Source organism: Quercus suber, unplaced genomic scaffold (assembly GCF_002906115.3).
Source record: "Quercus suber isolate HL8 unplaced genomic scaffold, Cork oak 2.0 scaffold_830, whole genome shotgun sequence".
Lineage (NCBI taxonomy): Eukaryota > Viridiplantae > Streptophyta > Magnoliopsida > Fagales > Fagaceae > Quercus > Quercus suber.
The window spans coordinates 20867-43426 of record NW_027070260.1 but is presented as its reverse complement, the minus strand read 5'-3'; the positions used below and the strand labels follow the sequence as shown (position 1 = coordinate 43426).

Sequence of the window (22560 nt, the reverse complement as noted above, 5' to 3'; positions counted from 1 at the left end):
TAAATCGCTCATAACCCACAAATTACCCAATCAACAAAGTATCAGTTGGGACTTGATTTTAGAAGAAATGAGTGGATTTATGAGTTGTGGCTTTGGTTGTTGAGGCGAATAAGTTAGCTTCAGCAGAGGGCAAGCTTGGCGACATAGATCGACAACCACAAAGATCATCGGAGATCAAAGTCAGAGATTTGATCTGGGAGATTGGCGGAGATTAAATTAAGGAGATCGATAGAGATCGGATTTAGGGGATTGGTGGAGATCAGATTCAAAAGATTAGTGGAGATCAAAGTGGTGGATCTACGTCTCTATCTCCTTGGAATTTGGAGAGAAACTTATTAGTCCCTCTCTCGGCTAACATGACTTTCTGATGGTTTGGAAAAGAAATTGATTATTACTTGGTAGTTTACTTGATAAGCTATTCCTTCACTTTGTTCTCATAGAAGTTCTTAAGCAATCAAAACCCAAACTTTTTTTTTTTTTTTTTTGTTATGTTTTTTTTTTCCTAAAAATATGTTTTTCCAACGGCAAATGGAGAGATGGGTAACGGAGCCTTAACAGAAATTACCTCAGGTGGGCAAAGTGTTAAGTTTTAAATCACGGGTAGGCAAAGTAAAAACAAGCCTAATCACATGTGAGTTTACTATAATTTCCCCTTTATTTTATTGAGTAAGATTGTAGCCTTAGGCTACAACCAATTTTGTATTAAAACTTTGTCCCCCATCACATGTCCAAAGCAAATCACTTTCAAATAAATATAATTTACCTAAATACTGTGCACATTTATAATGTCAACTGGAAAAAACAACAAAAGGGGGAAAAAAAAAGAAAAAAAAAGGGAACAAAGAAAACAAAATTGAGAACCAGCACCTTTTATACACTTTGGTCTTTTCAATGCCCCAGATGGTTATTATTCAAAATGCTGTTTCAAATGACAATCCCAGGCTGAGAGCAGCAGCACTGCTTAATCCTTTGTTTGTTTTATGACAAGTAATTAAGCAGCTCCGCTTGATCCTCTCCCGCCGCAAATAAGAATGAGGCATGTACTATCACCGAATGTCCTCTAAAGCAAATTCTTCATTATGATATCTTCCCTTGTGCATCTTTTCCGATGTTCTTGTTCTCAACAACTTCCCTTTCTGCAACACCATTGGCAGCAATAGCATGCTTGCTACTTTCCCCAGTTTTTGAGGACCCAGCTACAGTTCCTTGGTTCCAACTGCCTGTACTAGCTTCCTCATCAAAACATTTGCTTCGTGCAGCATTTTCATCAGCAACTTCAGCTTGCCGTGGATCCCCATCTTTGTCACCCCTGCATTATGGACCAGAACATTGGGCACAGGTCTATATTACTCTGCTAGCAGAAATAAAGAGAAATCTATTGCACAGAAATCAGATGAGACCATAAAACACCAGCAGGCAATAGAGTGGTGATTTTAGAGATGTGCAATGGTAATCAAGATTCTCTGTAAAGTGGGTGGTCATTCAGGTAATGCCACAAAATTCATAAGTAACATTAAACACACCACCAAAATACAGTTTGAGTATATATAAGATGCAGTTTTAGTAGTTGAAAGTATGCAAGCAAGGTCTATGTGTAAAGCCAGCAAAAGGCTGGTCAAGACACAAGACCTGTAAACATCTGTGCTACATGTTCATAGAAGCCAAGTTTAAATCATTCCACCCCCTTGGAGTTCAATTGATAGGCCAGTGATAATGAAATCCTTTGTGGTGCCTTATGTTTGTGGTTCAAACCCCACCTCTTCCATCCCCACACCTATCAAAAGAAAAATATTATCCACCCCACTTTCCTCATCCCAAAACAAGAGGGATCATCAGTCATTTCATTCTGTCTTCTGTCCATTTTTTAAGGCCTCATTCAAGATTATGGACTTGTGCCTTGAATGCTATATAATTACAAATAGTCACCAACTTCTTTTTCTATATTGCACAAGCTAAATAAGGACACAGACAAGGATTATTTATTTTGAGATAGTATCCTGCGGAAAAGGTAAATTATAATATAAATAAAGCATCAGCAATCCAAGACAGCAGTGGGTAGCCTTGACAGTAAAGTCTCTTGGCATCACATTAGAAACCTGAGTTCAAACCCTGTAGACACTGGAGGTACAAGGAAGGGGAAGTGCTACCCTTGTTGCATAGAACAGCCATTGGACCCAAAAAAAAAAAAAATACTAATAAAAAAAAAAAAAAATCCAACGCAGAAAAGTATGATTAGATTGGAGAGTACTTGTAATGAACAGACCAATAAATTAGGACCAACCAAGCTGAAATGAGAAGAGCACAACTGAATTGTTTGGTTGAGGTGGGGGAAAATTGTGCATAACTTGCAGCCTGACTTGCAGACTGTTAGCTTTGGTCTGGCTGTTGTTTTTTGTGCAGTGGCAGTACTGTGTTTTATTGAAGGAAAAAAAAAATTGTAATTTAAAAAATTACATACCCTGAATAAATAACAAGCCCAACAGTGACAGCACCGAATGCCACAAAGTACATCCAGTCAACCTGAAAAGGATTATTAGCTTCAGATGGAAATTGCATATTTTAACAAATACATCTTACATGTGATTTAAATTTTTACCATAAAAAATTGATGATATAATTAGCATACAAACCTTCTCTTTGTATGCAAAGATGCGAATCACAACAGACCACATGTCTGAGGTCAACAAAGACAAGTTTAGCATTGTGGACCCATTAATCTGGCAAGGGAAAACCAAAATTGATTAGACAAAGTTTTGAGGCAGATAATACGTCCCAAAATATTTAACATTTCTTTTCACCTGCAATTTTTGAACCTAAGATCCCTCCCTTTCACTTTTGGTAAACAATTAAAAACTAAGATACTTGCCAATCCCTAAAAAACACCCAAGTGAATGCCAGGGGCCCTTCGAGCTTCAACTAAATTGAAAATTCAAATTTTATTGAGCATGGGAAAAGAGAAAATTCCAGTGTCCTCAATGGTTCAAGAACCATCAAGAAAAATTTAGATTAAGCAACTATAACCAAAGCGAGCTCAGCCTGAGAACAGAGCCCAATGTAAGAGCACTAAAAAAGTTATATGGCTCCTATTGATGATCGTCCTTCAGACTTCAATTTTAGACTCTTCATTCCATTGTTAGGCTATATTCTTACACATTTTGTGGGAACAAGAAGACATAATGAAATGCACAATCCTTATATACTTCCAACTCATACCTTAAGCAAGATTGGGACTAATGAGTAAAAGAGAAACATAGCCACTGAAAATCCAACAAAAGGAAGTGCCTGACACCACAACATGAACAAAAGCTTCTCATGTCAAATTCTAGTACAAAACAATGATTGAACATTTATATACATTAAAATGAATAAATAAATAAACAAAATAAAAGGTAAACCATTGCTTTATCAAATAACCAGCAGGTGCAGGGAAAACCTAAATATTTACGTCCTAATCAAGTATTTTCCTCTTACATGAATCTGTAATCTTGAGTGGTTTTACTGATGAATTTATCCAAGTAGATTTTGGCTGGATATTTTTTTTTCCAGAATAATTTCAAATAAAATTCATCAAAATCTGCTATACTGAAATTTCTATACCTACAACATGTTTGTTACTCTTTGGTTACAGCTTGACTAGTGAATAGAGCCGTCGATCTTGAGATGGGTGAATATGATTGACGAGAGGTCTGAAAGAATTGCAGCAAATGGTGAAAGAAGTTTCAAAGAAGGTCAAGGCCTTATTGAATCTTACAAGGCTGTGAAAGAAAAGCTCTCAACCTTGTCCAAATCCCACAAAATTGCATCCAAAGAGATCTCAAGATTCTTTTACAGATGAAGAGTTACAGCTTCTTGAATTAACTGAACCAGCCCATGATTTGAAGGCGACAATGAATATGTGGCTGTTCAACATTCTGAAATTGACGGTAAAGAGATAATTACCTATGGAGAAGCTACTCTCATCTAAGAGGAGGGATTAAAGGCATCTCATAATGCTGGTAGTGCGAGTGATCTAATGGTCATTACAATAGATGATCCACCTGGACATCATCTCCACCAAAAGAAAGTTTCTTGGGGTCCTGACCATTAAGCTAAGGTCCCTGAGTGTACAACAATTTCAATTTTCAAAATAACTTGGGACCAGCTATACATACTTGAAGTGAAGTCCAAAGAAGATGGAAAAACAGTCAACTATAGTTCATACGAGATGCTGTCAGGTCCCGTGTGGAGATGCATAAGCAAGGCTTGTGCACTTCCTTAAGATCAAGATGCCAAATTGTATATTGCAACTGATGAGGAGCTGTGCCAACCTAATAAAGAGGAAGGCCACTATGACGTTGACTTGTTTCTCATTGGAGCTAGAAGTGGCAATTATTGTGCTTCTAGATTTTCCTAGTTATGGAGCCAAGGCTGCAATTTGTGAGCTTGCATTTCATCCAATCTGTTTAGAAGTTATTGGAGGAGTTGGAGGAATGTGTGTCATTCGTGGTTGTGCTTCTAAAATATTTTTGAGCTTGGATCATCTTTTGGAGGTGAACTTGAGAGGATGCCAGAATTTACAAGCAGTATTTGCCTCTTCCTTGGTGCCAACTTAAGAAGATGAAGTGTGTGCAATCAAGATGTCATTGGCATATTGGTTTAGAGGCCAATCATCCATAATGAAGATAACAACAACACCAACTAGTGGGCAAGGTGTTTTGAAGGGGAAGGAAATGTTAGGAACCCCTCATTTGTTGTAATATCTTAATAATTCTTGTAATTCTATCCCTTCAACTAGCCAGTTAATTCCAAGTGGAATTGATAGGATTGAGTTAGTTAAAGTTTAATCACATGAATAAACCAAATTGTTGCTCAGTACTTTCCTTTCTCTTAATAATTCTTTGGAGGGTGACTACGTTGCATTCAGTCAAATTCCTTTTGATTCTCACCCAATTTCATATAATTCTCCATCCATCTCCGTTGGGAAACACCAGGTTCCTAACACCCTCCGAAACTTTTCGACAATCAAAAAGGATAGCAGGATGATTTTAATCCACATAAAACTTCATATTGCCTTAAAGATAGAATATTGAACATCTTTACCCTGTTGCAATCAAACTTGTAATTTTGTATGCATAAGCTACCTTGCCACTTAAAAGTAATGTGCTTCAAATATTTTTTATCAAAGCCGTAATTATAAATCGGATGGATGCCTCTCCAAGAATATGGATCTAATTTCAGTCACTAGATGTGATGCATTTATGTGCATGCATGTGCGTGCGTGTGTGTGTGTGTGTGTGTGAGAGAGAGTGAGAGAGAGAGAGAGAGAGAGAGAGAGAGAGAGAGAGACAGACAGACAGACAAACAGAGACAGAGACTTACTTGCCCAGGTGTCCAGTGAATAGATCTGAGCGCATTGCGCTCAACAATGCTTCTGCAGAAATCATTAAGGGCTACAATTTTAAAATAGAATTGCATACATAAAACAACTGCACTACACTTGGGCATTGAGTAGTTTCTTTGCTTCACAACATCCTCAACTCAAGTGCATTGAAATCAAGATGCAAGATAATTAATTTCACCTGATGAAAGAAACTTTTCTAAAACAATACATGTCCAATGAAAATGATCACCCCAGGAAACAATTAACTGAACCATGGAACAAATTATTATATATGTCCACTAAAATAGAAAGAACTCATAACCCTCATATAATAATCAACACTTAGCTCTGAAATCAAGGATACATTTGGATAGCACTGACAATGGCACCAAAAAAACCCAGCATTGCCATGAGTTCAACTCTATCAGCATTCTTCACAAGAAACTCCTGCATTGGAAAGAAAATTAAGGCCTGACTTTGAAAATGTTGATTACCCACTACTAAATTATTTTTAAAAAAGAAGATACAAAATAAATCCACCTATAATAGTAGCCCTTTGAACCTCCATCAGGTGGCAGTGCCCAACTGACTAGGATATCAACAAAATGATTTCTTCTTTTGGCTACTAACCAAAGAGAAAGCTCACTTTGAAACCATAAGCGTGTGAAGTGCCTCATTTTCTCATGTTTTAACAAAAAAATCTAGCGGACATTAAAAATGACCCTTAGGTGAGTAAAGTGCAATGTTTAAACAAAAAGTTGGCAAATGGAACTTCCTTCACACCACAGGTGATCAAAATGTATTTTTCCCCAAGAGGAAAAGCATGGCGACAACTCTTACCACTTTGGACAAACAAAGGCTTCCGAGTTCCAACAGTGATCATTTCCATAAATTTACCATAATAAATTAAGACAATGGAAACAATAATATGCTGCACCCTCCCCCCCCCCCCCCCGGCATTCCCCTCAAAATGTCTGCAACCTAGAGAAATGTTTGCATTAGCTTACCTCACTGACATTACTGACAGCATATAGTGTGGCACCAGCAATAACAATTGCATCTCCTTTACGGGGATTGCTCCCTCCTGAAACCCATAATAGTGCACACAACATCAGAACAACTACTTAAATAGAAAGATTGAGTGTATGATACAGAAGATGTTGTTCACCTGCTCGATCACCGGCATGAACATCTGAAAAAACAACAAGGACTAGGCCAGCAATACAAACAATAACACCAATTATCTTTCTGAATCTATATTTTGTTTTCAAGAAAATCCAGGTAAGAACCATGACAGACGGTATTGACCAACAATCAAGAAGCATGACACTTGTCATAGATGTGTACTGATAGGCCATCACCACTGCACATCAAATGGAGATTAGATCAGTTGCAGTTAATTAAAAAAAAAAAAAACATTTTGAGAAACAAATTAAAATACTAAAGGCCCATCAACTTAACAATATCATAAGATACATTCACCATAAAAATACTAAAGAATAATAATCAAATGAACAGTATACATGCATATAATTATCAAACTAAAATACACCAGTCATTGATGACAGGATAGATATTCTCACCAAGATAGTTGGCTTCTACATCTACCAATCCAAGAGGTATGTAGTAATACCATTTTGCCTGCATGAATTTTAAAAGAAAATAAAGTAGCTAGTCTTTAGATATTTAACATTAGAAAAAGGGTAAAGACAACAATGAAAGGAGCAATAACTAAATGAACTAAATGGGACTTTCTCCTCCTCATCTTCAACTCACACATCTCAAGGGTACTGATACTGACTCTTCTTAACCAGGATTCCTTCTACCTATCCACCAGAAACATTGTTAAAACTAAAATAGCCATGTGATGACTGTGTCATTTCTTATTGCTCACAAAAAGCCTGCTCCCGAAGTGCAGCTCAAATTGTGGCAATTTCATGAAAAATTGCGGAGGTGGTTTTTTTTTATAACTTAAGGAACCTTACCAAAGAAGAGCCCTTTGGACTTGTCTCTAGCTAGTAAAACCTACGGGCAACTGACCCCACCGACCAAAACTAGTTGCCAAGTAATCTAGGAGCATTCAACTCTGATGGGATAAGCAGTTATGCTCAGGATGAAAAGGTTTTTTAAAATACGACTGTTGAGTTTTACATTAGAAGCACATATTCACATGAACTGTCCAAGTAGAATATCCTAAGAGCTATAATCATTTTTATTTTTGGTAAGTAAAGAAGATTTTATTCAACTCAGAAAAAAAGAGTCACCCAAGTGTATAGGATGTATAATAATTCATTGGTCTCTCCAGAGGGTGTGTTTTCTCAGTCTTGTCAGCCATCACTGGATACTGATATTGATCAAGAGATTGAAATTAAAAAAAAAGAAAAAAAAGAAAAAAAAAAGGAAGCAACAAATAGGTTGACAAAAAGTAATTGCACCAGATCATGAAACTAAGACATACAACAAAGCTGACTGATATTTTCCAGAGTATGATGTTATTATTATTAGCAGCTTGATCCTACATTTTTTCAATCCGGAATAAACAAAGGATGCTTTTATTCACATATAATTTTAAAAATCATTGAATTTAGGCATTTCAAATGCATAAAAATAAAAGCAAAAAAAGCATAAAACCATTGGAATAACCTTGAGTGCTTTCTTCCGGTAAATCACAATACTTCCATAGACAATTGCCAAGAGCAAGTAGTTTAGAAAAGACTGTGAAGTTGGGACATTGATTCCTACAAAACATGATAAAATATTCTGAAAATTTTATCAACTTTTTCTAATACCAAGATTATGGCTGAATAAATGTCAAGAATAAGAGAGCAAGTAATATGATATCCAACAGTATATATCAGAAACCAGTACCAATAAACAGAGCATATAAATATATATATATATATATATATATATTATTTATTCTTTTGAATCTTTCTTGGTGTGAAAAATTAAAAAAAAAAAAAAAAATTATATGAGAATCTTGAACAGAATACCTTGAACACAACCTCACTACACTAAGACCAATCAAGTAGGAAATCATTGACAAAAAGAAAATTTTAAACCTCTATGAAATTTGAACCAAGAAACGCATAATAATATGTGATTATAACAAAATTTATCAAACAGAACCATAAGAATATTGGCTTCCTTGGATCAATAATTTAAACAGTCATGATTTTGACTAAAATCTTCATGCCCGATTGGAACCAATATATCAAAGAAACACTAACTATAATTGAAACATCATAGAACAAATGCAAATTCCAAAATGTCTGGAAACTGCAAAAGTTCGAAAACTTTCCAGAAACCTATTGAATTTCAATACTTATTATTATTATTATTAAGATTACTCTCTGTAGGGCCAGTCATTATGAACATAGAACCATTGCTATGAATTGTAAGTACAAAAATCCATTGCAATCAAATAAAAGTATAGCTTCATGTTTGAGACAACTAAAGCCAAAAGATGTAACACACATACATACATACACAAAGGCATCATCAATATACCTCTTTTGGCAAGTTCAGAAGATGTGAAACCAGTGGAAGTGATCAAAAGTGAGAGAAACTGTCCCAACCCAAGACCTATTAAAGTCTTTTTGGTCCAAAACTGCTTAAAGCTCATCATTTTTTCACAACACAGATTTTCCAAAGCAAAAACCCAACAAGGAATTGTTATATATTTTTCAAGAAAAACAAAAACCCAATTCAGAAAACAACAAAATACTCAGAAACCCATTTGCAGAAGCCCCATTTATGAGTGTGTATGGAGCTTCTGAGGGCCTGAGTTTTGAGTTTTTGTTGTTGTCGTTGTTTTGGAGTCAAACACAAAGGACTGCAATGAAATGTGAGTGAAAGCGAGTGAAAGAGAGGCTTTTATCTTAGATGCCAAAGCGAATAAACAGCGTTGGAAGTTCCCAAATTCTAAATGAGAATGTTTGCAGCCGTCGATATTTTGAGAGTGTTGTCAATGATTACGCAAACCACTTTTCTTTTGTTTTCTTTTTTTGGGTTAAATTTTTGTTTTCTTTTGTTTATTTTGTTTCCTTTCACTTTTACTAGTTGATATCATTGACTAAAACAAATTTTCTACCCATAAAAAAAAAAAAAACAATTTTTTTAATTTAACTATTAATTATTATTTTTTTAAATCTATTAATACTTTGATAGTAATGTATTTGAGCTGGACTGTTTTTTTTGGGAGATTCCCAATAATATTATACCATGCCTGCATTTATTATTAGGAAGGGTTTTAATTTATGACGTCCGCTTTTAATAATAACTTTTTTATCATCTCATCAGACCAAGATATCAATCAATTTTTAGGGTAGGCGAGGATTGAACTTCAAATTTCTTATTGAACCATTAGAGACTTTGGATGCAAAGAACACTAGTATCGGGGGTGTAAACACCCCTCAGTTGCTATTTTACAACCTAAATCTCCAAAACCCACTCTATCCGGGTTTGTAAACCTAAAAGCAATTACAACCTATAAATAATAAGGTTGTATATATGCAACCTTACTATTTATAGGTTGTAAAAAAAAATATTTTAATATGTGGTTGTGTGTGAAGAAAAAAAGTGAGTAGGGAAAAAGAGAGACAATAATACTTTTTATTATTTTATTAGGTAGTTTATATTATTTTATTGGATTGTATATAAAAATAAAATTGAGATGTAGAGTGAGTTGTTAAATGAGTTGGTAAAATAGATAAAGTAATGTTTAAGAATGTAAAATATGTTTTTTTTTTTTTTTTTTTTTTTTTTTTTGCATCCCTAATTCTCTAAGCATTAGTACTCTGTCTTGCATATGTTATAATATGCTATATTTTAGCATCAAAACACAAAAAAACCTATTACTCAATCTTGCAATTGTAAAAAAAATTTCAATTGTACTATAATACCATCTTAATTTTATGATGGGTCTGTAGCTCACTTACAAAATTAAAATAATATTTTTTTTATTCTTTCACCTCAAAAATCATCTTCCTCTTCCTCTCTCTCCCTGACTCACCACAAAATTAAAATACTGTTTTTTATTGTTTGAGTTATATAATTTTTTGTGTAAATATATTATTTTAATGTGTTGTATAGAAATATAAAAGTTGAGATGTTGGGTGTGTTATAAAATGGTATGCTATAACAGATAAAGTAGAGTTTGAGATGGTAAAATGAGATATTTTGTAGAAACCAAATGCTAATGCTTAAAAGGCTCTTTGGTTAGCTGAAAAAAGTAGTGTTTTTTGGTTACATTTTTAGTTATCAGTGGGACCTATCACAAGAAAACTTGTTTGGTTTAAGAACTTGAAAACAAAAATTGTTTAGTTTTCAGTATCCTTAAAGTTAGATTTGAATACAAAAATTGAAAACAAATTTTCATTTTCATAGAAAACGATTACAATGACAATTTTGTAAATATTGTGAAAATATGAAGGACCCCACCTGATTGATGTGAGCGTGTGTAAGTGAAAAAATTAACTTAAAAAAAAAATGGCAAACCTGTATATGATGTATTTTATGTATTCAAAACAACTTACTAGATACTCTCAAATGTGAAAATGAGTCCTTTTTTTATATATTCAATTCTAGTATCTGAATACAAAAATGAAAAATGAAAAATGAATACACCACTTTTTGAAACCAAACAAGGCCTAAGTTAGACAAAGTGTAAGGCTCCAACTTTTTTATTTTTTAACTAAGGGTACAACTTGTTGGAATAATAGATTGGGAGTGTTATAGTTTTAAATTCAATTATCAAATTTGTTGGACCGTGAGCTATGACATTCTACCTTAAAACCAATTGGTAATGAAGAAGACAAACTCAAATTTTTTATGGCATTCGACATCATACTTTGCAGGCCTATTTTTAAAGTAGTTGTAAAAAGTTAAATTATGGTCCCCTAACAAAATTGATAATGTCTAGATTGATAAGTATTGTTTTAGGTTGATAAGTATGACAATTTTGTAAATATTGTGATAATAAGAAGGGCCCCACTTGATTTATGTGAGTGTGTGTAAGTGAAAAAATTAACTTTTAAAAATATATATATATATATATATAAAACAATGTCAATCTTGTATATGATGTATATTATGTATTCAAAACAACTTACTAGATACCCTTAAATGTGAAAATAAGTCCTATTTTTATATATTCAATTTCAGTATCTAAATACAAAAAAGAGAAAATGAAAAATGAATACACCACTTTTTGAAACCAAACAGGGCCTAAGTTAGACAAAGTGTAAGACTATAACTTTTTTCTTTTTTAAATAAGAATACAACTTGTTGGAATAATAGATTGGGAGTGTTATAGTTTTAAATTCAATTATCAAATTTGTTAGATCGTGAGTTATGTCATTCCACCTCAAAACCAATTGGTAGCATTCGATATCATACTTTGAAGGCCTATTTTTAAAGTGGTTGTAGGAAGTTAAATTATGGTCTCCCAACAAAATTGATAACGTCTAGGTTGATAAGTATTGTTTTATCACATTTATTAAAAAAAAAAAGAAAAAGAAAAAAAAGAACCTAGGCTTGAATACTCTTGAGTTTGGTTTTTTTACTTAATGATGCCATTTGGATTGGGCGTCTGCGTTTTTCAATTTGTGTTTTCAGATTTTTTTTCCCTACGCGTGAACAGTACAATCACATGGATGTACTGTGTGGGAGACAATTTTTACTGTAGCATCATTGTTCATGCACTGTATAATTACTGTTTATGCATTTAAAAATATTAAAAATGAGTCCCATGACATTATTCACACATTTTAAAATTATTTTGCTACAGTTTTATTAGTTTTCATTTTTCAATTTTTAGTTTCAGCAACAATAAGTTCAATCCAAATAGACTCAATATTCAATTTTGATTTACCAAAGGAAATGAATTTCAATAATAAATTAATAATATAAAAAGGCAACACCAACAGTCAAAAAAGTTAGAATTTTTAATTGTAGTAATTTTATTGTGCATTCTATTAACTTAATTGGTAAAATATTTTGTGGTCAAATAAGATATTTAGAATTCTAATATCTACATAAATTGGTAAAGCAACCAAGGAAGTTAATTTCGTACCGTACCGGCCGGTATATACCGTACCGGCCAATAAACCGGTACAAATATCCCTTTGTTTCATACCGGAAAAAATACCGGTTGTACCGGGCACGTACCAGCCGTACCAACGAATATCAGTCATTCCGGGCGAAAAGTAAAAACCGGCCGGTAAAAAAGCTTCTTAAAAAAAAAAAACAAAACAAAAAAAAAAAACAAAACATAAAAGTACAAAATGGCTCATGTCGCCTTCAGGCTCAGCACCACTTTGTTGGTCGCCGTTAACATTTTGCTGATTTTTCCTTCGTCTTCCTCATTCAGCTTCGTTCGTTCACTTCCCTTCTTTTTTTTTTTTTCTTTTTCTTTTTTCTCTTCTTCTTATCTGCTGTTTAGACTACAGTGCTGCACCCACCCCTTGGTCCTTTTGTTTCGTGTGGTTCTTGGAGTCTTATCTTGTGTATGCTGACACCACACGTGTAAACATTGATATTTGAGTTGATGAGTATCAAGCACTGCTGGCAGCAAATCAAAGTACCTACTAGCTAAAATTTTAAGTTGTATTTTATTGGTTTATTTCTTGTCTACGGGCTCAGGCCTACTAGCTAGAATTTTGAGTTGTATTTTATTGGTTTATGTCTTGTCCATGGCTCATAGCTAATCAGTTTAGTACAGCCCATGGACTCTATTATACTTATATTACTTTTCTTTTAATAAAATAATTCTACCTTTTTGATGTCAAAAAAAAAGTTTGAAATTTCAATGACATCTTTTATTTCAAATTTTCATCTATTGTCACTCAGTAGTTTTATATTTTTATTAATTAATAGGCTGATATGTGAGCTAGATATAAACAATAAGTGAAATATTATATGCTTATAAATTTAAATTTAAGTGCTCATAATAATTAAATTATTATTATTTGAACTTTAACTACTAAACATATAAATATAAATATATGCTCTATAATAGAGATTTTGTATGTGTATATATTAAATATATAAAATAGCGGTAAACTCGAAACGGTACACCAGTATTGATCGGTACCCAAAATATATCGTACCGGTAGCCAAACCAGTACAGCCTCCGGTACGGTATTGACTTCCTTGAAAGCAACTCCTCTTATGATAACTGGTATGTCCTGCCTCACTTCTTCATAAATTGCACTTGTTATTATTATTATTTTTGAGATCCTTTCCCTTCCTTATTTTACAGGCCAAACCAGCCCCTAAGTCATTCTTCAGAGCGAGATTACCGACCTAACTTTAGAAGCAAAAATTCAACCAGGTATGCTTGGCTTTCATGATCCTTCTTCTTTTCCCCCTCTTCTTGGTTTTGCTATGGGAAATTGCTCTTGCTTTTCTTTTATAGCATGTTTGGATATTTAAAAAAGGAGGGGGAGTAGAGTATAGGGAGGGAGAGTAATGCAATTACCTTATTTGGAAGTTTTTTAAAGGATGAGGGGGAGGGGTTTGGAGGAGTTTGGAGGGGTTTGGACTCCCTCTAGCCCCCCAATTTTAATTCCCCCAAATTTGAGAGATTTGGAGTGGGAGTAGAGTACATAAACTATTGACCAAGTAAATTACCTAATTTACCCTTATTATATTAACAAAATTATACAAGGGGAAGGGCTAATTAATCCCTTCCCCCTTACTAATTTTAAAAACATCCAAATAAGGTGGAGGTAAATCATTCTCCTCTACTCTCCTCCCCACTACTCCCCTTCCCTCTACTCCCCTCTACTCTCCTCCCTCTCTAAACTTCCAAACAAGCCATTAATTATTTTGCTAGGATCCCTCCCCCCTTTTTTACACTAAATGCTTCCCAACAGATCTTGCTAACGAGTCGGGGTAACATGCAAAGTGGGATCCTTGAGGTGACAGGAGTAGCTCCACCAATTCAAGAGGAGGCTTCTTTGAATGCACCAAATGAAGTTAGTATTTGACTTTTTCTTTTTCCCCTTCCTATTAATTTAATTGGTAAAATATTTTGTGGTCAGATAAGATATTTAGAATTCGAATAATAAAATGCTCCCATAAGTTGAAATTTTATCTCTCTCTCTCCCATAAATATAGCAATTTTATTAGATTTTTTTTAATACATAATAATTATGAAATATTAAATCTTCAATCCTCGTAACCTTTTATTAGCATTATTTCAATAAAATATTATTTAAGACTTAAGATATATGGCAATGTATTTATCCGATCTCCACTTTAATTCTTATTTTATTTTATCAAATTTTTTTTTTTGAGAAATTTATTTTATTTTATCATTAATTGTTCAATGTCAAAAATCAAAAATCAACCTCTCTCTTATAAAAAAAGGAGTAAATTATAAATTATATCTCTAAAATTTGAAGGTATTTAGATTTTACACCCTAAAATTTCAAAATTTGAATTTTACCTCATAAAATTAAGGGTGTTTAGATTTTACACTTTGATGTTTCAGAATTTGGATTTTACTCTCTAAAACTTGGAAGTGTTTGGATTTTACATTCCCAAATTCTGAAACTTTAGCTTATAAAAGCCAAATACTCCCAAAATTTAGGGAGTAAAATTCAAACACTCTTAAAAAATGTAGGCGGTAAAATCTAAATTTTGAAATGTTATGGTGTAAAATCCAAACACTTCCAAATTTTATAGGGTAAAATCTAAAATTTGAAATTTAAGAGTGTAAAATCCAAACACTCCTAAACTTTAGGAGTATAATTTGTAATTTACCCTAAAAAAAATGCATACATAAGGAATATATTTTCTTTTTTGGAGTTGAGTTAAAAATCCTAATCTACACAACATATATAGCTCCTCCAAATCCATAACTAAGGATTTTTTTTTTTTTTTTTTTTTTTTTAGCTGTGTTGGAAATCCTAATCTACCTTAACCTACTATTTAAACAAACATATTATTAACTTATTTTATTCTATCCAATGTGGTTTTTTGCATCTTTTTTCTCTCTAGCTGATATAAGTTCAAATCTCAAGGGTGTGGATTGTATTTTACACAAAAAATTATATAGTCGGCTCAAAACAGTTTGGGTTTATAGTTTAGGTGCTTAAAGTCAACCTAGTTATTAATTTATTGTACTACAAAGTCATCATCATTGAGGCAATCCAAAGTCTTTGATGGTTGTGTAAAAGATCTGGGATTTAATCCCCACCTATACCAAAAACTGATTGATGTCTTGGCCTAATGATAAAGAGCTATCATCAGGAGCGGATGCCATAAATTGAAACTCGCTCTCAAAAAAAAAAAAAACTCACTGTTAATACCTATAAGGATTGGATCAATGTCACCCAGGTCTAAAACTTATCAAAACTAACCAACTTGGTTCCTAAACTCAACTTGGACCCTAAACCGTTACTAACTTTTTTTCACATTTCTCTCATGGTGATTAGGGACCAAGTTAGTTAATTTTAAAAAAATTTGGACCTAGCTAACATCAATCCAAATCTCAAGGGTGTTAACTATTACACTAAAAATTATATAGTCGGTTCAAAGTGGTTTGGGTTTTATAGTTTAGGTACCTAAAGTCAACCTGGATATTAATTTATTGTACTACAAAGTCATCATCATTGAGGCAATCCAAACCTACTTGAAATAAAAATTAGGGTAAAATACAGTTAATACCTTTGAGGTTTGGACTAATGTCAGCCAGGTTTAAAACTTTTCAAAACTAACCAACTTGGTTCCTAAACTCAACTTCCTAAACCATTACTAACTTTTTTCTCATTTCTCTCATAGTAATTTGGAACCAAATTATAAAATAAATTAGACCTAGCTGACATCAATCCAAATCTCAAGGGTGTTAATTGTATTTATACTAAAAATTATATAGACAGTTCAAAAAAGTTTGGGTTTTATAGTTTAGGTACTTAAAGTCAACCTAGTTATTAATTTAAATTACTAAAATACCTTTACATGTCTATTTGTCCTCATAAAATTTAATTAATCTAGTTTTAAGTTACTTTCTAGTGCTTAAGTTCTATTAAATAGTATTGAGAGAGTCTAGAGACATAAAAAAAATTTAATATTTGCTGATATGACAGATTGTTAGTCGTAAATAAAAAAGTGATATTAGTGGTAGGTTCATATAAGAATTAATGAAACCTTACCAACTCACCAAGTATGAAAAAAATGTCATTTATTTATTTATTTATTTATTTTTTTATGTAGCATTACTTTGTTTTAGATATATAATTTTAGGTTACCTGAACTTGATTCGACTTGTTTAACCCAACCATAAGATAAGTAAACATGTTTGTTTCAAGTTTGGATTTTTCAAATATAAATGGAATTGGTACGGGATAGAATTCCTGAAATTTAAGAGTTTAATGAGGATCTGGGGAGAAAAAAAGTTTGTCCTAAACCTCACCAGTCTCCATTTGCAATTGGGCAAAACTTAGGTACAGTACTTTAGGTTTCCTACTTAAAATTTTGACATTTGTCCAATTTAACATCTCAAGCAAACGCCATTAAAACTAAATTTTTTTTCCTTCTTCCTTCTTTTTCCTGTACTACAAATGACTTCTCTTCCAAACCCAAAACCTTTCTCTTCCAAACCACCCATGACCCTTCTCTTCGAAACCCAAAGCCCAAAAAAAGAAAAAAAAAAAAAAGAAAAAGAAAGAAAAGAATATCTCATATCTCTCTCTCTCTCTTTCTCTCTTGGTGTGTGTGTGTTTCCTTTCTTCTTTTCTAACCTCTCTCTCTCTCTCTCTCTCTCTCTCTCTCTCTCTCTCTCTCTCTCTCTCTCTCTCTCTCTCTCTCTCTCTCTCTCTCTCTCTGTGGACAAAATAATGAAAGAGGTTGTGACAATGGCTTTATTGATGTTAAGAGTGTGGAAGTTTCGAGTATAGCTGAAAAGGGTCCGTTTTTTGGTTTGAAACCCAGTAGATCTAACTTTATTTTTTGATCTTTCTTATTTGGTTACTGAGAAAATGAGGGAGAAGGGTCCTTTTTTTGGTTTGAAACCCAGTAGATCTGGCTTTTATTTTTTGATTTTTTGATCTTTCCTGTTTGGTTCTGAATTTTAGCTTCATTTTAGCTTTGCTTCTGCATTTTGGATTGGAATTCGTAATTCCCTTTATTATCTTCATTTTAGCTTCATCAATCAGAGGCAACTGGAGATTTGAAGCCATGGGTTCTCTTGCAATTGCAGTACACGAAAAAGTAGGAAGAAGGAAAAAAAAATAGTTTTAATGCCATTTGTTTGGATTGTTAAATTGGACATATGTCAAAATTTTAAGTAGGGAACCTACAATACTGTACCTAAGTTTTGCTCTTTGTAATTATATCTCTTTATTTAGTAAACCCATTTAAGTAAAAAATGAAAAAAATAAAAATGAGGGAATGGTGGCACGCAAGGTTGGGTTTGTTGTTGGCTAAGTTCTCATTTGGTATGCTGTTTTGAAATTGCAATTATTTAAAGCACAATTTTTGAACCTTTTTTTTTTCCTCTAATTATAGCTTTTTAAAACATTAAATATACATTATACATTCAGTTAAAAAAATTATATATATAAATTTTTTAAATGAAAACACCCAATAAAGTTAGCAAATACTAAGTTCTAAACTAGATCATCCTCACATGTGAATCACATAAGTTGTAATTCTAAATATTTATAAGATATTCCTTATGTAAATAAGTGCTAAGTGCTTGTGGGGGTGGCATCACAGGTTCAAGCTCCGAGGGGAGCTATATATGTAAGGTAGATTAGGATTTCCAACACAGCTAAAAAAAAAAAAAAAAAAAAAAAAACCTTAGTTATGGATTTGGAGGAGCTATATATGTTGTGTAGATTAGGATTTTTAACTCAACTCCAAAAAAGAAAATATATTCCTTATGTATGCATTTTTTTTAGGGTAAATTACAAATTATACTCCTAAAGTTTAGGAGTGTTTGGATTTTACACTCTTAAATTTCAAATTTTAGATTTTACCCTATAAAATTTGGAAGTGTTTGGATTTTACACCATAACATTTCAAAATTTAGATTTTACCGCCTACATTTTTTAAGAGTGTTTGAATTTTACTCCCTAAATTTTGGGAGTATTTGGCTTTTATAAGCTAAAGTTTCAGAATTTGGGAATGTAAAATCCAAACACTTCCAAGTTTTAGAGAGTAAAATCCAAATTCTGAAACATCAAAGTGTAAAATCTAAACACCCTTAATTTTATGAGGTAAAATTCAAATTTTGAAATTTTAGGGTGTAAAATCTAAATACCTTCAAATTTTAGAGATATAATTTATAATTTACTCCTTTTTTTATAAGAGAGAGGTTGATTTTTGATTTTTGACATTGAACAATTAATGATAAAATAAAATAAATTTCTCAAAAAAAAAAATTTGATAAAATAAAATAAGAATTAAAGTGGAGATCGGATAAATACATTGCCATATATCTTAAGTCTTAAATAATATTTTATTGAAATAATGCTAATAAAAGGTTACGAGGATTGAAGATTTAATATTTCATAATTATTATGTATTAAAAAAAATCTAATAAAATTGCTATATTTATGGGAGAGAGAGAGATAAAATTTCAACTTATGGGAGCATTTTATTATTCGAATTCTAAATATCTTATCTGACCACAAAATATTTTACCAATTAAATTAATAGGAAGGGGAAAAAGAAAAAGTCAAATACTAACTTCATTTGGTGCATTCAAAGAAGCCTCCTCTTGAATTGGTGGAGCTACTCCTGTCACCTCAAGGATCCCACTTTGCATGTTACCCCGACTCGTTAGCAAGATCTGTTGGGAAGCATTTAGTGTAAAAAAGGGGGGAGGGATCCTAGCAAAATAATTAATGGCTTGTTTGGAAGTTTAGAGAGGGAGGAGAGTAGAGGGGAGTAGAGGGAAGGGGAGTAGTGGGGAGGAGAGTAGAGGAGAATGATTTACCTCCACCTTATTTGGATGTTTTTAAAATTAGTAAGGGGGAAGGGATTAATTAGCCCTTCCCCTTGTATAATTTTGTTAATATAATAAGGGTAAATTAGGTAATTTACTTGGTCAATAGTTTATGTACTCTACTCCCACTCCAAATCTCTCAAATTTGGGGGAATTAAAATTGGGGGGCTAGAGGGAGTCCAAACCCCTCCAAACTCCTCCAAACCCCTCCCCCTCATCCTTTAAAAAACTTCCAAATAAGGTAATTGCATTACTCTCCCTCCCTATACTCTACTCCCCCTCCTTTTTTAAATATCCAAACATGCTATAAAAGAAAAGCAAGAGCAATTTCCCATAGCAAAACCAAGAAGAGGGGGAAAAGAAGAAGGATCATGAAAGCCAAGCATACCTGGTTGAATTTTTGCTTCTAAAGTTAGGTCGGTAATCTCGCTCTGAAGAATGACTTAGGGGCTGGTTTGGCCTGTAAAATAAGGAAGGGAAAGGATCTCAAAAATAATAATAATAACAAGTGCAATTTATGAAGAAGTGAGGCAGGACATACCAGTTATCATAAGAGGAGTTGCTTTCAAGGAAGTCAATACCGTACCGGAGGCTGTACTGGTTTGGCTACCGGTACGATATATTTTGGGTACCGATCAATACTGGTGTACCGTTTCGAGTTTACCGCTATTTTATATATTTAATATATACACATACAAAATCTCTATTATAGAGCATATATTTATATTTATATGTTTAGTAGTTAAAGTTCAAATAATAATAATTTAATTATTATGAGCACTTAAATTTAAATTTATAAGCATATAATATTTCACTTATTGTTTATATCTAGCTCACATATCAGCCTATTAATTAATAAAAATATAAAACTACTGAGTGACAATAGATGAAAATTTGAAATAAAAGATGTCATTGAAATTTCAAACTTTTTTTTTGACATCAAAAAGGTAGAATTATTTTATTAAAAGAAAAGTAATATAAGTATAATAGAGTCCATGGGCTGTACTAAACTGATTAGCTATGAGCCATGGACAAGACATAAACCAATAAAATACAACTCAAAATTCTAGCTAGTAGGCCTGAGCCCGTAGACAAGAAATAAACCAATAAAATACAACTTAAAATTTTAGCTAGTAGGTACTTTGATTTGCTGCCAGCAGTGCTTGATACTCATCAACTCAAATATCAATGTTTACACGTGTGGTGTCAGCATACACAAGATAAGACTCCAAGAACCACACGAAACAAAAGGACCAAGGGGTGGGTGCAGCACTGTAGTCTAAACAGCAGATAAGAAGAAGAGAAAAAAGAAAAAGAAAAAAAAAAAAAGAAGGGAAGTGAACGAACGAAGCTGAATGAGGAAGACGAAGGAAAAATCAGCAAAATGTTAACGGCGACCAACAAAGTGGTGCTGAGCCTGAAGGCGACATGAGCCATTTTGTACTTTTATGTTTTGTTTTTTTTTTTTGTTTTGTTTTTTTTTTTAAGAAGCTTTTTTACCGGCCGGTTTTTACTTTTCGCCCGGAATGACTGATATTCGTTGGTATGGCTGGTACGTGCCCGGTACAACCGGTATTTTTTTCGGTATGAAACAAAGGGATATTTGTACCGGTTTATTGGCCGGTACGGTATATACCGGCCGGTACGGTACGAAATTAACTTCCTTGGTTGCTTTACCAATTTATGTAGATATTAGAATTCTAAATATCTTATTTGACCACAAAATATTTTACCAATTAAGTTAATAGAATGCACAATAAAATTACTACAATTAAAAATTCTAACTTTTTTGACTGTTGGTGTTGCCTTTTTATATTATTAATTTATTATTGAAATTCATTTCCTTTGGTAAATCAAAATTGAATATTGAGTCTATTTGGATTGAACTTATTGTTGCTGAAACTAAAAATTGAAAAATGAAAACTAATAAAACTGTAGCAAAATAATTTTAAAATGTGTGAATAATGTCATGGGACTCATTTTTAATATTTTTAAATGCATAAACAGTAATTATACAGTGCATGAACAATGATGCTACAGTAAAAATTGTCTCCCACACAGTACATCCATGTGATTGTACTGTTCACGCGTAGGGAAAAAAAATCTGAAAACACAAATTGAAAAACGCAGACGCCCAATCCAAATGGCATCATTAAGTAAAAAAACCAAACTCAAGAGTATTCAAGCCTAGGTTCTTTTTTTTCTTTTTCTTTTTTTTTTTAATAAATGTGATAAAACAATACTTATCAACCTAGACGTTATCAATTTTGTTGGGAGACCATAATTTAACTTCCTACAACCACTTTAAAAATAGGCCTTCAAAGTATGATATCGAATGCTACCAATTGGTTTTGAGGTGGAATGACATAACTCACGATCTAACAAATTTGATAATTGAATTTAAAACTATAACACTCCCAATCTATTATTCCAACAAGTTGTATTCTTATTTAAAAAAGAAAAAAGTTATAGTCTTACACTTTGTCTAACTTAGGCCCTGTTTGGTTTCAAAAAGTGGTGTATTCATTTTTCATTTTCTCTTTTTTGTATTTAGATACTGAAATTGAATATATAAAAATAGGACTTATTTTCACATTTAAGGGTATCTAGTAAGTTGTTTTGAATACATAATATACATCATATACAAGATTGACATTGTTTTATATATATATATATATATATTTTTAAAAGTTAATTTTTTCACTTACACACACTCACATAAATCAAGTGGGGCCCTTCTTATTATCACAATATTTACAAAATTGTCATACTTATCAACCTAAAACAATACTTATCAATCTAGACATTATCAATTTTGTTAGGGGACCATAATTTAACTTTTTACAACTACTTTAAAAATAGGCCTGCAAAGTATGATGTCGAATGCCATAAAAAATTTGAGTTTGTCTTCTTCATTACCAATTGGTTTTAAGGTAGAATGTCATAGCTCACGGTCCAACAAATTTGATAATTGAATTTAAAACTATAACACTCCCAATCTATTATTCCAACAAGTTGTACCCTTAGTTAAAAAATAAAAAAGTTGGAGCCTTACACTTTGTCTAACTTAGGCCTTGTTTGGTTTCAAAAAGTGGTGTATTCATTTTTCATTTTTCATTTTTGTATTCAGATACTAGAATTGAATATATAAAAAAAGGACTCATTTTCACATTTGAGAGTATCTAGTAAGTTGTTTTGAATACATAAAATACATCATATACAGGTTTGCCATTTTTTTTTT

The 22560-nt window shown here is 32.6% G+C and overlaps 1 protein-coding gene across 1 annotated transcript; it reads right to left on the bottom strand.

Moving 5' to 3' along the window:
* Positions 1-725: 725 nt before the first annotated feature.
* Positions 726-9315, bottom strand: LOC111985943 (uncharacterized). The gene is made up of 11 exons (XM_024017586.2): positions 8870-9315; positions 8003-8097; positions 6943-7000; positions 6528-6722; positions 6367-6443; positions 5724-5806; positions 5359-5410; positions 3214-3282; positions 2631-2717; positions 2459-2520; positions 726-1309 (listed from the first exon to the last, which is right to left on the bottom strand). Exons 1-11 carry the CDS (start codon positions 8985-8987, stop codon positions 1078-1080), a joined length of 1128 nt encoding a protein of 375 aa, XP_023873354.1. The 5' UTR covers positions 8988-9315; the 3' UTR covers positions 726-1077.
* Between the last annotated feature and the right edge of the window lie 13245 nt (positions 9316-22560).